Source organism: Augochlora pura, chromosome 9 (assembly GCF_028453695.1).
Source record: "Augochlora pura isolate Apur16 chromosome 9, APUR_v2.2.1, whole genome shotgun sequence".
Classification (NCBI taxonomy): domain Eukaryota; kingdom Metazoa; phylum Arthropoda; class Insecta; order Hymenoptera; family Halictidae; genus Augochlora; species Augochlora pura.
Genome location: NC_135780.1, coordinates 7,942,256 through 7,957,531, shown reverse-complemented (window position 1 = coordinate 7,957,531; position 15,276 = coordinate 7,942,256). Strand labels below are relative to the sequence as shown.

Below are 15,276 nucleotides of genomic sequence, written 5' to 3'. Positions count from 1 at the left end.
TTGTTCCATCGCAGTTCATCCTCAAATCTATCATCAACATATTAATTTATCGCGAGGTAGGCACCTTATTTAACCCTTTTACTTACAATGACGCCTCAGAGGCGTCGTAAGTTTATCGAGCCGAACTTGAATAAGACGCCTCAGAGTCGTCTTTGTACAGTTTCGAACGCTCAGCCAAGCTGTTTATGTCCCTGCGCGCGAACGACCTTGGTGTCGCTTTTGGCCAGCAAAGTTGGAAATTAAATCGTAAGGCAAGGGGTTAATCGTCGCCAACTAAGGCTGACGCTGTAACGCACCCCGCAACACTGCTTATAATTCGAACGAACTTATTCCTTTTTCCACGGGTATTCTGCGATGTGCTTCGATCGTCGGCTTACTATAGAAATAACTTATAAGTATTTCTATATAATTAATTCCAACTTATGTTTTCAGTTTTGCGTTTCTTTTTGCCTGACTTGTGGGAGAATTTATTGGTAAGAATGAGATAGAGAGAGCTCCCTTATTGGCCCAATTCATAATCAAGGGTCACTTTAAGATTCTTCTTGAATTAATAAAGCAAAATAGTAATTTATTTAGATTTCCTTCGCGTTAATTACATGCCAACACTCTTGGAAACAAAATTAAAGGAACAGAACGAACAACACTGTTATAATAATTAATTAAACATAAATTTAAACCACTGATTTTAAAGTACGATGGATTGGAACTATTAAAATGTTTTATCTTTCAGCAGTTAAAAATTCTTTGAATTATGATTTAAAAGCTACGGAAATTTCATCTATAATTCAATAAATTATTTGAATTTGTATATTATAATAACTTCTTCTAAAATTCTTTTATGTATAGGGTCATGTCAATATAAAATAAAATAGCGTAAAGGTGAGGTAAGGTATGGTAAAATGTTACGTAAATTTAATTCTGTATTGGTTAATTGTAATTTCATATAATCAATTTTTTTCCAGTCTGTCCATTATATGTCCATTATTTTTTATTTTACAATAAGCAAATATGACAAACATAATTTCAACTTTCAATTTATATTAAACCGATTTAAATGTTAACTTCGTATCATCGCGTGTGATGGAAAACTTGTTGCCAGGATTAATATTATATTAAATTATATGAATATCGTTGGAAAATATTCGTTAGGTATTTTCGATCAAAGTAATTGTCCTTAATTTGTTTAATTCGTTTAAAAATCCGTTTAAAATACAACCGTCATAAATGAAACAGAAGATGACTATTATTCTTGTCTGCTAATCCCTCTCCTCATTTAAAAAAAAATGTTATCTGTTCCATAGTTAACAATGAGAACACGCATTGCAGATACTTCGAATAATACTTGTCACCATTCTCGTGACATTTTTTGTGTTAAAGCTCACTGATATTGACAACTTAATGCCCGTAGGATCTAGTATCTAAAAGAATGTGATACGAATCGACACGTTCCAATTCTATAATTGCAAAAAAATGTGTGATGACTATGATTAATAGAAACGATTATAGGATGTATCTAATCAACTGGAAGAACAATTATTGTTTTATTTGACTTACAACACAACGGTTATGAAGTCGATAAACTTCATGTTATGACAGATTTCATTTATTCATATTACCACAAGTGTCATTAATAATATGAAATTATGAAAATTATTTCGAATACAAGACAAGATTTTGTTAAATGGACAGTTACAAAAATTATGCTATCAGTAGATACATTCTGTCTAAAATATTGTAAAATTAAATTGACGATAACTGAATGTTAATATAATAACTAACGTAATGATATAATGCTTATAGAAGAACGTAAATAAAATTACAACCCGAAGGAATAAACTTACAAGCCATGGGTGAACGTACTAGATGCAACTTTTCAATATAAAATTAATTTCTAAAGTTAATTATCATTTTGTAAACAAGTTGAAACATTTATGTTAATTTAGATATTAGTGTCCATGAAACTAGCGCTAGCAAAGATAGCGCTATTAAAATTATGATTATTCTAACATCAATTAATGAACGATCGATTATTCACAATCGATGCACAATTATCAGAGTATACACAAATACACAAAGTATACACAACTGTCGGAAAACTGGATTGCACGAATATTTATTGACGCAGGATTTGAATAAGATAACAGTTAGGAGAAATTTAATAATTTTATTTAGGTTTCAGTTTTAAGAGCAGTTAAAGCTACGTGGACAAGAATTCGAAGTATTGTGATATCTGTAAGTAATAAATCAATATTGTGACATATTGTGTGAAAGCAATGACAAAAAGAATAAGATAAAACTGAGGTATACACCTAATTTCGTGTCGACGCGCAACACAGTTAACACATTTAAACATATTTTTGTTCAAATAAGATAACAAATAGTTATAACACTTTCCTTCAACGAATAACAAACTCGAAGTAGTTGTAATTTCTACATCATTCAAATAAGTAATATAAGAATAATATATTATTCCAAGAAATTGATATAATTCCTGTTTTAGGAATGATCAAACTCGATAACGAACGTTGTATTGTCGGCACAATCAAAGGCTGTTTAGCAAGATATTAAGAAACATAGGCAAGATTAAGATGTACATATATATGTATATTCACATATATATCGTTCATTAAAATATATACATGCAGGGTGTTTCAAAATTGTTGTAATTTTAGGAAATGCGACGTTCCTGGGGTTACTTGAGCTAACTTTTTCCTTGACGAAAATATAATCCGCTGCTTTGTTTACGAGTTTTTAACAAAAAAAAGGAACAGTGCTCAATGAGAAGCGAGCAAGGGATCTTTCAACGTGCTGCAACAAAATCGAGTCCTGCGTCACATCAGGGCGCGGCAAAGGGAGAGGGTTAACGCTGAGGTTCTGAGCCGTATTCGTAGTCGTATCTGAAGTATATTTATTAATTTTTCGTGATCGTGACAGCTGTTTTAATTATCTGGTGAGCATGATATCTCGTGTGCGCCATATGAACTTTTTGTGCGATGTGTACGAAAAGGATTAGCAATAAGCAATCCCGCTAAAATACATAAAGATATCGTAATTTAAATAATTTCGTGTTAGAACAGAATTCAGCAAGTAATTCGCAAAGCTGTGGAACATTATTTAAACAATGACCAACACATGTGGCTAATGCAAAACGGTAATGCCAAAAGGTTCAAAGGCTCATTAAATGTACCTTCGCTCGCCTCTCATTGGCCACTGGTTGTCTTTAATAACTTATAAACATAGCTACGAATTGCATTTTCGGTAAGGGTAATGCTACTTCAAATAACCTCGGGAACCTCTCACTTCCCAAAGTTACAATAATTTTAATACACCCTGTATATTCAATGAAACAATACGTTCTGTGTGACGACCATGGAATTTCACCTGTGATGTTAATTGTTTTATACATCTGCGATGTTAATTGTAATATTAGCCGCTATACAGTAACACTTTTCATGATAATGTACAACGATAACATTTTTAACAATAATTTATAATTCTAGCTATTAATAAAAGTATTTCCAAGCAGAACAGTTTTACCACTTGTTTTTATTTTCTTATCAACATTATTTTAATAAATATTAGGAATATATTTTATATTAACAGAAGAAATATTCAACGAAAAGTATTTAGTATTTTCCAGTGTTCTTCAATTTCAATACAGTAATTGCATTAAATTTTGCGTATTCGATAAACCGTTCAGTCGCTGACTTATCACTGGAAATGACTTTTAATTATAGAAGTCTCGTCATATAACTTTTATTGCATTATCAACATTTAATGGAGTCTGTATTTGCTTGGCTTAAAAGCAATTCTTGATTCGTTTAATCAGATCTGTAGGCGTAAAGATTAGGAACAGAAATCTAAATCGTGTTTGTTGAATAGGACACCATTTCCAGAAATAGACATACATAGTTTCTAATAGATTGGATCGTTACGGCTTACTGCACTCAATTAAAGCACATTATATCTTTGATGACATTCAATTAACGTTGCGTTTCAACATATCCAATAGTTATTGGTATCTAAGACAAACTTTATTACCAATTATTACCATTATCTTTCATAATAAAAGTGGTGAAAGTAAGATCCACTTCATACGAAGATAAGATAGTCTCTGTAGGAAGCAATTGTTACACGGAGAAAAAGTTGTTACTTGTTGACGTTGCAACTAATTTAATATATCAGTTCAACCATTCTAATATGTTAGTTACTAAATATACTTATATATTAAATATACTTTAAATATACTTATTACTATTAAATATACTTTAAATATACTTATTACTATTAAATATACTTATATATTAGTTTTGACACTTTGTTATTGCCGTATTGAATTGACATTATAATTCTATTTTATATTAGTGTTCTATATTATAATGAATAGAAAATGTATTACTTAAAAATCTTCCAAAAGTTCATTTTGATTATTGAAAATTTTTAAATTGTTTAGAAGTGTTAGCGACGCTATTGCTTGTCCATTAAAACGTTTAGACTTGCATATCACGTAATGCAGCAGTAATATTTTCACTCTCAGCATTGAAAGTTATTTTTTTTTATTACACAAGCATGAACTCCAGTCATCAGAAAGTGTTGAAATATTTAATTAATCAACCGTGTATTACCGTATCTTATCGAATAATTTAAAATTCTTATATACCGAAACATGATGTGCAATGAGTCATATAACTTGCGCAGCCCAAATAACATTTAAATTATGGATCTAATTAGAAATTGTTACATACAAAATTTGTAAAAGTTGTATGTATACATCGTGGACTTTTCGAAATAGCCAGACCAAAATTCTTTCTTTTTAATACGAAGTTTTAATGTTTTAGGTAGAAAAGTATGAACCTATGTTTATCGTAAATCTAATGGTTAACGAGGCCATAGCAATTGAACAACTTCTCCGTCGATGCTACGTGACTAAAGTTACATTTAAGTATTGTTTCGGCAACGTCTAGTTGCTTGTAACAACAATATGTAATTAAAAATACAGGTTATAATTTAAAAATTCGATTTGAATTTCGCTGGTTTTTTCAAGGTTGCCGCAAGAGCAAATAAATAACAGCACATTTTTGGAGATGAACATTTGTAGTGTCACCATTTCTAGGTATTTCCAGTAGTGTAATTAAAAAATATTTCAAACACAATTATAGCAGTATTCATATAGCGAATGATAGATATCAGCTTACAGTGATGTAATATTTAATTATATATGTTCATTACTGGTTTGTCTACTAACCATGAGGATGTGTAGAACAAGCTGGGCAAAATCATAGCGTGTTTAAAGATTCGCTAGAATTTCTCAGTATTCTTTTGGGTTTCGAGTCGTTTAGACAGTGTTGTGTGGACAGTCGAGCATGGACAAAGATTGGCATTTCGTTGAAACGTTGATGTAAGTTCGACAAAGGGAACACAATACAGTTGCGGAAATAAGCAAACGAAATTGATCAACTTTAAAATAGCAAAGTAATGGGAAGTCGAAGATCATTCTGTGACTCGTTATGGATAATTATGGCACAGAAAAGAACAATGGAGAAACTTCTCACAGTGTTTGCTCGCGAGAAACGTGAAATTTTGCTTGTTACATCGAAACTCTTGTCTTATATCACCGGAAATCGCTCGTTACGCCGAAGATGAAACTAATTTCAGTGACGTTCAGCGTAAACTTGAGACATCTCGGAATATTAGACGATTAAAACGGAAACGGGAATCTGCATTGACGGTGATGCACGAGGAGTTTATCTGCCATGCAATGTCCGCAGCGGAAAAAGTTCGATCAAAAGGGTCTAGACAGCTCCGATCATTGCTCGTAACATTTGCGATAACAAGAGCTGACTTACAATAAAGAACAAATTTGAGTATATATAATTCATATAATAATTGATATTTTACCTTACACATGAGAGTATACTCAATTTTTATAAATTGTGAATTTGTCGGTAATTTATATTTAAAGATTAACCCTTTGCATTCGAGTGGTGACTCTAAGGCACCACTAAAATTATTCTATTTCATTACAAAATAATTTTTGCAACAATAAGGTTTAGATTTAAAAAATTGTCAAGTAGTAAAACTGTTGGCAGGAGTATCAAGAATAAATTTTGTATGAATAAAAATTTATTTTGTTAAATAGAATGAAAATACCACGAACCAGAAACATTATTTCGAATTTACAGTTTAAATGCCTCCGAGTGCAAAGGGTTAATATTTACTGATATCATTAGGATACATATATTTTTCTATGTCGATATAAAAGATTGGTAGGTACCATAGAAGATTGTGTTATCAAAAGGTAATGTTCGTGCATTGGTCATAGAGTTTGCTTAATTTGGAATCTTGATAGTACCGCTTAATAGTCGGCTATCTTTTTGAAATGAAATTTACAACAGGAGAACATTGGCACGTCAATTTCTTCGTGAAACTCGAGCAATATATCGGAAACATTTGAAAATATTCCAAGAATCCTAGAACATCTAAAACGATTTGTAGTCGAGCTGTAGAACATGTGATCCATTTTCGAACTGCAGATAATGTTCCACGAAAAATGTAATCATGAAAAGGGTAATACGTCGAGTAATAGGTCGAATGTTTGTAACAAGTAATTTTAAGTAAGCTGCTGATATTCATGTGATAATAGTGCCATATTTAGGCAGAGAAATAAATATTAGAGTTACGCAACATGGTCTAAATGAAGATATAATTATATAATATTTGCGTAAACTTACTTAAATAGATCTTAAGAACAATGGAATATATGATTCGGTTACTTAAATCCATGCCTCATCGCTGTGCTGCTATTATTGGTGCAAAAAGACTACCGAATATTAGCTACCGCAAAATTGTTACATAATGAAGAGAAGCATTATTATCTTGTTAAACATACTGACCGGAAATTTTAAAACACGTCTATTTAGTTATTATTCAAACAAAGAAATCTAACGTCCCTTGACATCGTACTAAAAGACACGTAGCAAAGAAATATTGATTCATTGACGATACGTGCATAGCATTGATCTAATGTTAGTGATTGACATTCTGAGCAGAACATATAGTTCTCGAAATTAAAGTTAAAATATCTGCTACACTAATTGTTTTTCGACATACATAGCTCAATACTTTCTCTATACAAAATATATAAATAAACTAATGTATAAAAATGTAAAAGCATTTTTATACATTTCGACATTTTCACAATTAACGGAGAGATTCAAGTCATCAATCAGTGTGACTCTTTGAATATAAAACCTAAGAGAGATGAGTCTTCTGATATGCAATTGTAAAAAACACTAGCAGATGTAAAGATATAGAAAAATATGATTATTAGACGATAACCAATGAATATAATAATGTCTTGATCCACAAAGAATAGAATTTCAGTATACAGTTTCTGAGCTTTTCACAAAGAGAGAAATAAATTTTTAAAATAATTACAAACAGAAACAGGAAAAAATGGTAGTCCACGCAACGGACTTTGTAACAAGTGATTACGAATAACGTTTTCTGCCTTATCGATGACGCGCTTGTTTCTTTTAGCAAGATAGGAGTGCATACAAAAGTGTATATTTCTTATTTGAGATACCTATCAGTAATGTAGTTTTCTTGTAAACTCAATGAACAGTATCAACTTGTTCCTGGACATGATTTACTATTACATCACTTATATGGTAATTATGTTTATTGATATTCAACGTGTTTATTGCGAATTATTTTAAGAATTTTGATGTACCGTCATAAAATTGAAGGTCAAAATGTGAAGGAGGTCCATATTAGACATTTTTATGCTTTATGAGTTTTTAAAAGGCGACGTGAAACTACTATATACGGCATTAATTTTGTATAATGCATATATCCACAGTGTTTTATATAAAAAAATTGTGAAGTAATCATTTCGATTTTTGTGATAATTTAAAATCTCGAAGATTTATCCATTGTTGACTGAAGTTTATTTTTCCAACAATTGTTTATGAAAATTTAATAACTCACATAAAACATCAATGATTTACACCAGGATATTACTTATGGTTATTTGTAATATATAAATATCGCATATACATACATGTATACTTATATGAAACTAATATTTCAAAAGAAAAAATGTTCTAGCACCATTAAATAAAATTTTATTTAACGACTTTCATGTTTTTCCACTTTTCTACTTTCTTGCGCGTATTGCACTCATCTTGGCACGTCTTTTTCTGGGCTGGCTTAGCACCTAAATAGAGTATCAGGTGTAATGGTGAACCCATTATGAATAGACAAATTAATATCAAGGAAGACGAAGATGAGTTAAAGTGACATTACAAGTAACATTAGAAGTATCATAACCGATTCTGAAATGTACTAATCATCCAAGTAATTAATCACAGCGCAATCAATGAAAGTTCTATTACCATGCTTGTGTAAATAAATTTTCCTTGGATAAAACTGCTATAGTCATTTTTCGAAATCATTTCACACATTCATTTACATTTGCCATACGTAATATTACATTACTACCAATGTTAAATAAGACGAACATCATATCAAAATAGAGAGAAAACAATAAATAGCATTAGTATTCATTTGTGTATCGTACTACAATTAATTTGAGAGTCAGTCTACACTCTTGCACAACACTCATGAATATATGTATCAATTTGTGTCGCCATATCTATTTATATGATGAATGAAAAAGCGTCACACTGTCGCGAAAGTGATGAATCGAGATAAACAAACTTGTTGTTGAAGAATTTATAATTTTTCGGTATCCACTAATTACAATTGTATCTTCTATAATTTGCTAATCATCCCTTATTATGTATTATGTGCTTTATATATTTATATTTATGCTATTTATAAATATAATATATTTATTATAAATGTTACGAATATAAATATATATATATATATATATAATAAACAGTACAATAAGAATGTATACATATATACGTATATAGTAAACGTATCAATAACGGAGTTACGAACCGAAACAATTGCATAGATCATCCAATACTGAGAACTGGAGAGAGAAATTATAACAAAAATATTGTTTTCCTTTTAAATGTCCGTACTTCAAGTTTATCAGAAATATGCGTTACACAAACGTTTACTTTATGTGGTAATATCGCAGATACCTTTTTCGTGTCGTGTGTTTATTGCAATACTTATGTTAGTTAGCAGCATACACAACAATTCGAAAATTATTTATATACGAAACTATAACTATTTGAACGAACTGTTCCACCATGTATATTATTGCATTCCCCCATTTAAGTATCATTTGAAAGGATTGAAAAACATTAGTTTTGTTCAGCTGGCCTTAGAAACATTATCATCATGACGTCACTGTATACCATTTGACTTGTCCCCTTGCAAAATTTGTTCAGTCGCTGGGATACGTCACATTGTCCTTTAGGACTTTAAATGAACGACTGATCCAAGTAAATTTGTATAGATAATGCCGATGATACGGTTCCCGCGGTGAAAAGAAGGTTCAATATTATAGCCGATTAAAAAAACAGATAAGATATTGAGCGTTGGTACTAATCCTAAATATACAGCGAAAACATTCAGAAGGAGGAGTAGCGGTTCAGTGGGCATAGCGCGCGTGATCGAGATACTCGCTTTACACAACTTATCCTCCGCACAATAGTTTATTTTTTATGCGGTACACAACATCGATAAAAGAATCGTATTACAATCGATCGCATGCTCTAATGTGTCCAGTGATCAGTGGTTCGTGGCAGTGAAACAATCGTTACAAGTGTCCTTATCATCGGTTTCTAATTCTCGTAAGAACAACGCGGTGATGCTAACTTCTCCGTGAAAGAGAACATGTTTCCTCAAACGACGTGGCGCGGACTATAGGAGAAGTTGGAACATAAGTTATTCGAAAATGTGAGTCATTCATTATTCACTCACAGTCATTCTTTATTCATTAGAATGCCACGTCGTGGTTCGAAATTTTCTGCAAATAATTTCGATTAACTTTTTCATTTACTTCACGTAACATATCGTAGATTATTATGAAAACGATACATTCAAAACAGGACTTCATTCAAATGTATTCTTTTTAATCGAATACTTTATTCTAACAAAAATTATTCATTATTCATGATAAATTATTCGAATTGAGATTGTAAAGTTATTTGAATAATAATGTCAATGATTGCTAATTCGCTTTTCACGTAACGTTTTAACCACATTTATATATTACAAATATGACTTCTGGAGTGTACGATAACTTTCTCTCCACCCGAAGAAAAAGTATTCAGTTCTCCGTTAATGATCAATGAAGAATTAATCAATAAACTATGAAATGACACTATATTGTTGACCAATAAAAACTCTCTATTGTATGTAGACTGTTAAAGAATTGAGAAAATATACTATTGGATCTTTATCAGATAAAATGATAGAAAACTGAGTCTATAATAATGCCTAAGAATTGTAGATTATGGCTAGATGTGAACGATACACGAAGAAACAACATCGTTATTGATATACTAATCTATTGTACTTGAAATTCCTATTATTATACTAAAAATGTAAAGTACAAATGCTAATGCTTGTGTTCACAACATCATCTTTATTTCACTGATCAATACAATAAGTAAATCTAATCCCAAATAAGTAAAAGCTAATCCTTTCACAGATCATATTCACCATTTTGTCTTCTAAATAGATTCTTTAGTAAAGCATATTTATATATTTGCAATTCTGTTTAACTCTTTTGTAAATTAACTCATTTGGAAATTAAGTTCAATTATTTGTAATTATTTGTAATCAAATTCGTATTAAATTCAGAAAAAGAATGATATTTTATAAAGAACTATTGAATATTGATAAAGATTATTTATTTGCATCATTTTGTATTTGAAAATTTAATGAAAGACGACCAATATTTCTTTGTAAAAGTATTAATTTTATTTGTAAAAGAATTCATTTATAAATAACTGTTGAATATTGATAAAGATTATTTATTTGCATCATTTTGTATTTGAAAATTTAATGAAACACGACCAATATTTCTTTGTAAAAGGATTAATTTTATTTGTAAAAGAATTCATTTTCAGTTAAAAAAAAAAAGTAGATACGATGAACAAACGGATTAATTTCGAGTACAAAAAAGTGAATTCGAACGACAAAAGCATTAAATTCTAGTGCGAAACGATGAATACGATCTACAGAAGAATTAATTTTTATTACGGGATGATAGTGACTTGGTTAAATAACAGAACGCACTGGTGTAATATCAGTAGTTTCATTTTTACGATCAAAAGGTCATGGTGCTTAAACTGTGCTTCTTGCGAATACATTTGATTGGCAGTGCACGAAAGTCAATAAATATGTATCTTCATTGTTCGGAGTCAGCGTCGAATAATCTGTTCGCGAATTGACACTGGAATCGGTTAAATTTGCTTTTTCCGATCAGACAAAATAGCATTAAAATAGCGCTTTTCATGTAATCCTTACGAAATCTCCGGCGTGTTCTAATAGAGTGATAGACGATAAAAGAGAAGAAACGTTATTTGATCTGCCTCAATTTCAAGCGAAGAACGATTTCAAGTTAGTATCCAATTTGGTGACAGAAAGAAGTGCATGTCGGTAAAACGAATCTTATATTTATTGTCGGAAAGATAGCATTCGGCGTATATTTAGCTGATATTGATGGCTAATAAACTGTGAACGAATTTATCTAGATTATGGTTATTTAGATATCAATACTCATCAAGCTAACTTTTTCGCGTAAATGTTACAAACAAAAGTCTAGATAATAACTTTCATTATTCTTATAATCAGAGTATTTCAATCAAGTTTTATCTAACCTTCTCGCGTGTTTTTCGCCGATGCAGGTTTATCATCGGTTCAAGTGTGATTTTACAAATATTAGATATCGCTTCAAATATCGACACAGTATTAAATTCAACATAATGATTCATTCACATTTGAGTTGTTTATAATCATAGTGGTGTAAGTCACATTCTCCTCATTGATAGAAGGAGTATTATCGTTTACTAACACGTGTATCGTTTACTTATCAAATTTATTGTTAAGATAATTTGTGAAGTTAAATCAATTTATAGTAATTTTATGATTTATTTCACTTGTCTTTTTAATATTTCGCCATCTATAGATCACTTTTTAAGACATAAGTATTATTTTCAAAAATATGATGTACGCCACTACGGTTCTAAACCACTCATTTAGTAATATGTCGGATTGAAAACAATTCTTTATTTTCATACATCTTGAAAGTGACAAATTCATTCACCAAAGTCATCAACGAGCTAGTGCTAGCTCTTTCCCTATGACGTATATTTCTTTAGACAGTGCTCTTCGACAGTTGTTTGGAACATTTAAGTAAGCGAATCACATGATAGATCATCGATTCTTTCTTTTAAATGACCTTCCACAAGCTTTGCTTTGTACAAAGTAAAGCAACGTCATCGTGTTGAAAAATAAAGGTTACTGTGGTTATGCAAACGGACATATACATACGTACATATTTCCTCAGTTACTCATCGACGATATTAATAACTAGTTTAATATACGTACTGGTGCGAATGAACTTTGTAAATGTTTTTCATAGTACCTTATTATCGTTTATGCGGTAATACCGCTGCCACCTAATTTCTTGCTTTCGTAGTGTGATTTCATCTTTGCTTAAATAATGAAAACAATTTTTAAACTTTCATATTTATACAAAATTTATTTCTCTCTCGAACGAGGACCATTGAAACCTTGAAATACAAAATAGTAGACTTCTCAGATAACTTTCCAATCAGAGACCGTGTTTTATGTGCAAAACTATGAAATTGCAGTTGCAATCAAATGATTTAATTATTCCGTACATAATGCTGACATGCAAAATGCTATATTTTAACCTGCATGGGCAGATATATTTCAATTATTTAATGGTATTATTGTTCAATTATTTGATGGTATTATTGTTCAATTATTTAATGGCATTATTATTCAATTATTTAATGGTTAAATACAATACAATTTTAAGGAAGGATAGACAGGAAAAAATCAACTATCAGTAATGTTTCAAAAATTAGTTTACATACCGTGAAATTCGACCTAAAGTTATTATTGCAATTTCTATTTTAATAATGAATAATTCCATAAATTTTAACGATACATTGGTGATTATCAAATATACAGGGTGTCCCAAAATTCGTAGTACAACCGGACAGGGGGCGATTCCACGTAAGAAAAGAAGAAAATACTTTGGTGTAAAATTTTTTCATCCGGTGCTCCGTTTTCGTGATAATCGATTTCAAAGTTCGTTCAACTTGTAAACGATTTAATAAAATTTGCTTGTCGTGCATTTCACTGCTCCGCTTGTCTCTGTCCGGGACAGTGTTTGTACTACGAATTCCGGAACAGCCTGTATATACGCAAGAAAATTTCATTCGTTTCGAGGCAAAAACATATAACATAACGAAAGAGATAATGAGAATAATTATCAGTTCAGTAGGATAGAGAATTATTTCCGAAATATTCTAAAATTAAACTTATTGTATATTGATGGAAACTTATACTGTATTTTTGATTGTATTTAAAGAATGAATCAATCTTATCAGTCTAACGATTAGTATACGATGTCACGTAGGAGACGACGTATTGCTGATAAAAGTTCACGTATTATTCGGCATATCAATTTTACGTCTTGTTTTCAAATCACCTTGCCATAAAATAATACAGGCGCTTATTTGTAATAGCATCACTATTATCATCGGTATTACACACGTTATCATTTATTAGTTCTTACTACTTATAGACTGCGGGCTTTATGTATCTATGATTAAAATAAGTGGGCGCCATACCGAGTAGTAGACAGATCAAAAGTGTTTACGATTATCAACGCATTCATTCAAGTTTATTAAAATCAATAGGAGCAGAAAGGAATTTTCATTTAATTTCTGTTTCTCCTAAAACTATTTTCATTTTCAATAATGGCCCGTAGTCCAATTATTACAAATTTCTGTTAATTACGCAAATGTTAATTTTTGTTAACCAATTTAATTTAGCAAACGGAGCGAGCATTGACATCATGAATTTCGTTCGTGTGGTTCAATTAGCCATCTTTCTAATTCTAATCTACGCTGGATGTCATGAAGCGAACGATCTGGTCAATAACACTGCAGGTGAAAATCGATACATTATATTAGATATTATATATCGTATTTTATTAAATATATTACGTATTATACTGTACCAAGTGTACTATGCGATACTAATTCTGTTTTCATTCTGCAGGAACGTTGGCGGAAGACAACGAAATTCTGAACATACGACTACCAAAAGCGATAGTTCCCACTAATTATACCATTAACCTAATAATCTCTTCTCTGGAAGGTGACGATAAAATTACAGGGGTCTCGTCCATCAATGCTTTTGTACAAGAAGAAACCGATACCATAATCCTAAATGTCGGGAACATCACTATAGACAGGATGTCTGTAGTAGTCAACAATGGGCCAAAACCAATTTCAGTAGATGCAAAGCAGGACGCGAAAACGGAAACATATACAATTAAGTTAAAGGATGTTTTACAAAAAGGATCAAATGTAAATATGGACTTCAATTATTCCGGAACACTCCGGAATGATATGATCGGATTTTACAGAAGCGCGTACATCGATTCGAAAGGAAAAATTAGGTAAACTTATACCGAATTTGTTTCATCAATAATTTCAAATGAACATTAATATTTATAGTTAAGCGTAAAACTGGTGAAATGATGATCAGTGTATCTGAATTTTATTCTGTCAATAACAACATCTCGATATTTCTTATCAAACTAAAACAACTTAAAGTCTCCGATGCAATTATGCAAGGTGATGTAGATTCAATGTTGCTCGTTTAAAAACTGATACGGATACCTAAAATATTCGCTTCGTTAATTAGATGTTAACTTTCTTACATACTTAATCAAGTAATCAAACAATACTGACACATGCAATTATAAAATTCGATCGATCATAAGTATCTGAACGCCTACTAAATGCCACCAGAGGCTATATTTAAGTTGCAACGTTATAGTAATTTCTCAAATGATGCTAGTATTAATAAAAAAGTTAAGTTTTATATTCAAGATAATAAGCTGTTTAAATATTTTTTAAAATATTCTTTTCTTTCGTTCCTTTGTTTATATCGGATTGCTACCATCAGTTGTATTTTAAAATGTTATCCTTTTGCACTTGAAGCTGCTTTAATTCAAAACTAAGATATTTCTTCTAACTATAGTATTCTAATCTCATATTATTTTTACATTGCTTA

The 15,276-nt window shown here is 30.8% G+C and overlaps 1 protein-coding gene across 1 annotated transcript in view; it reads left to right on the top strand.

The window, feature by feature from the left end:
• Nucleotides 1-9,575: 9,575 nt before the first annotated feature.
• The window catches only part of LOC144475117 (uncharacterized), a 51,220-nt gene continuing 45,519 nt past the window's right edge, over nucleotides 9,576-15,276 (top strand). Inside the window, exons 1-3 of the mRNA XM_078190697.1 lie at nucleotides 9,576-9,882; nucleotides 14,025-14,141; nucleotides 14,254-14,656. Coding sequence (XP_078046823.1) covers nucleotides 14,048-14,141; nucleotides 14,254-14,656 — 497 coding nt within the window. The 5' untranslated portion in view covers nucleotides 9,576-9,882; nucleotides 14,025-14,047. The remainder of the gene's footprint in view (nucleotides 9,883-14,024; nucleotides 14,142-14,253; nucleotides 14,657-15,276) is intronic.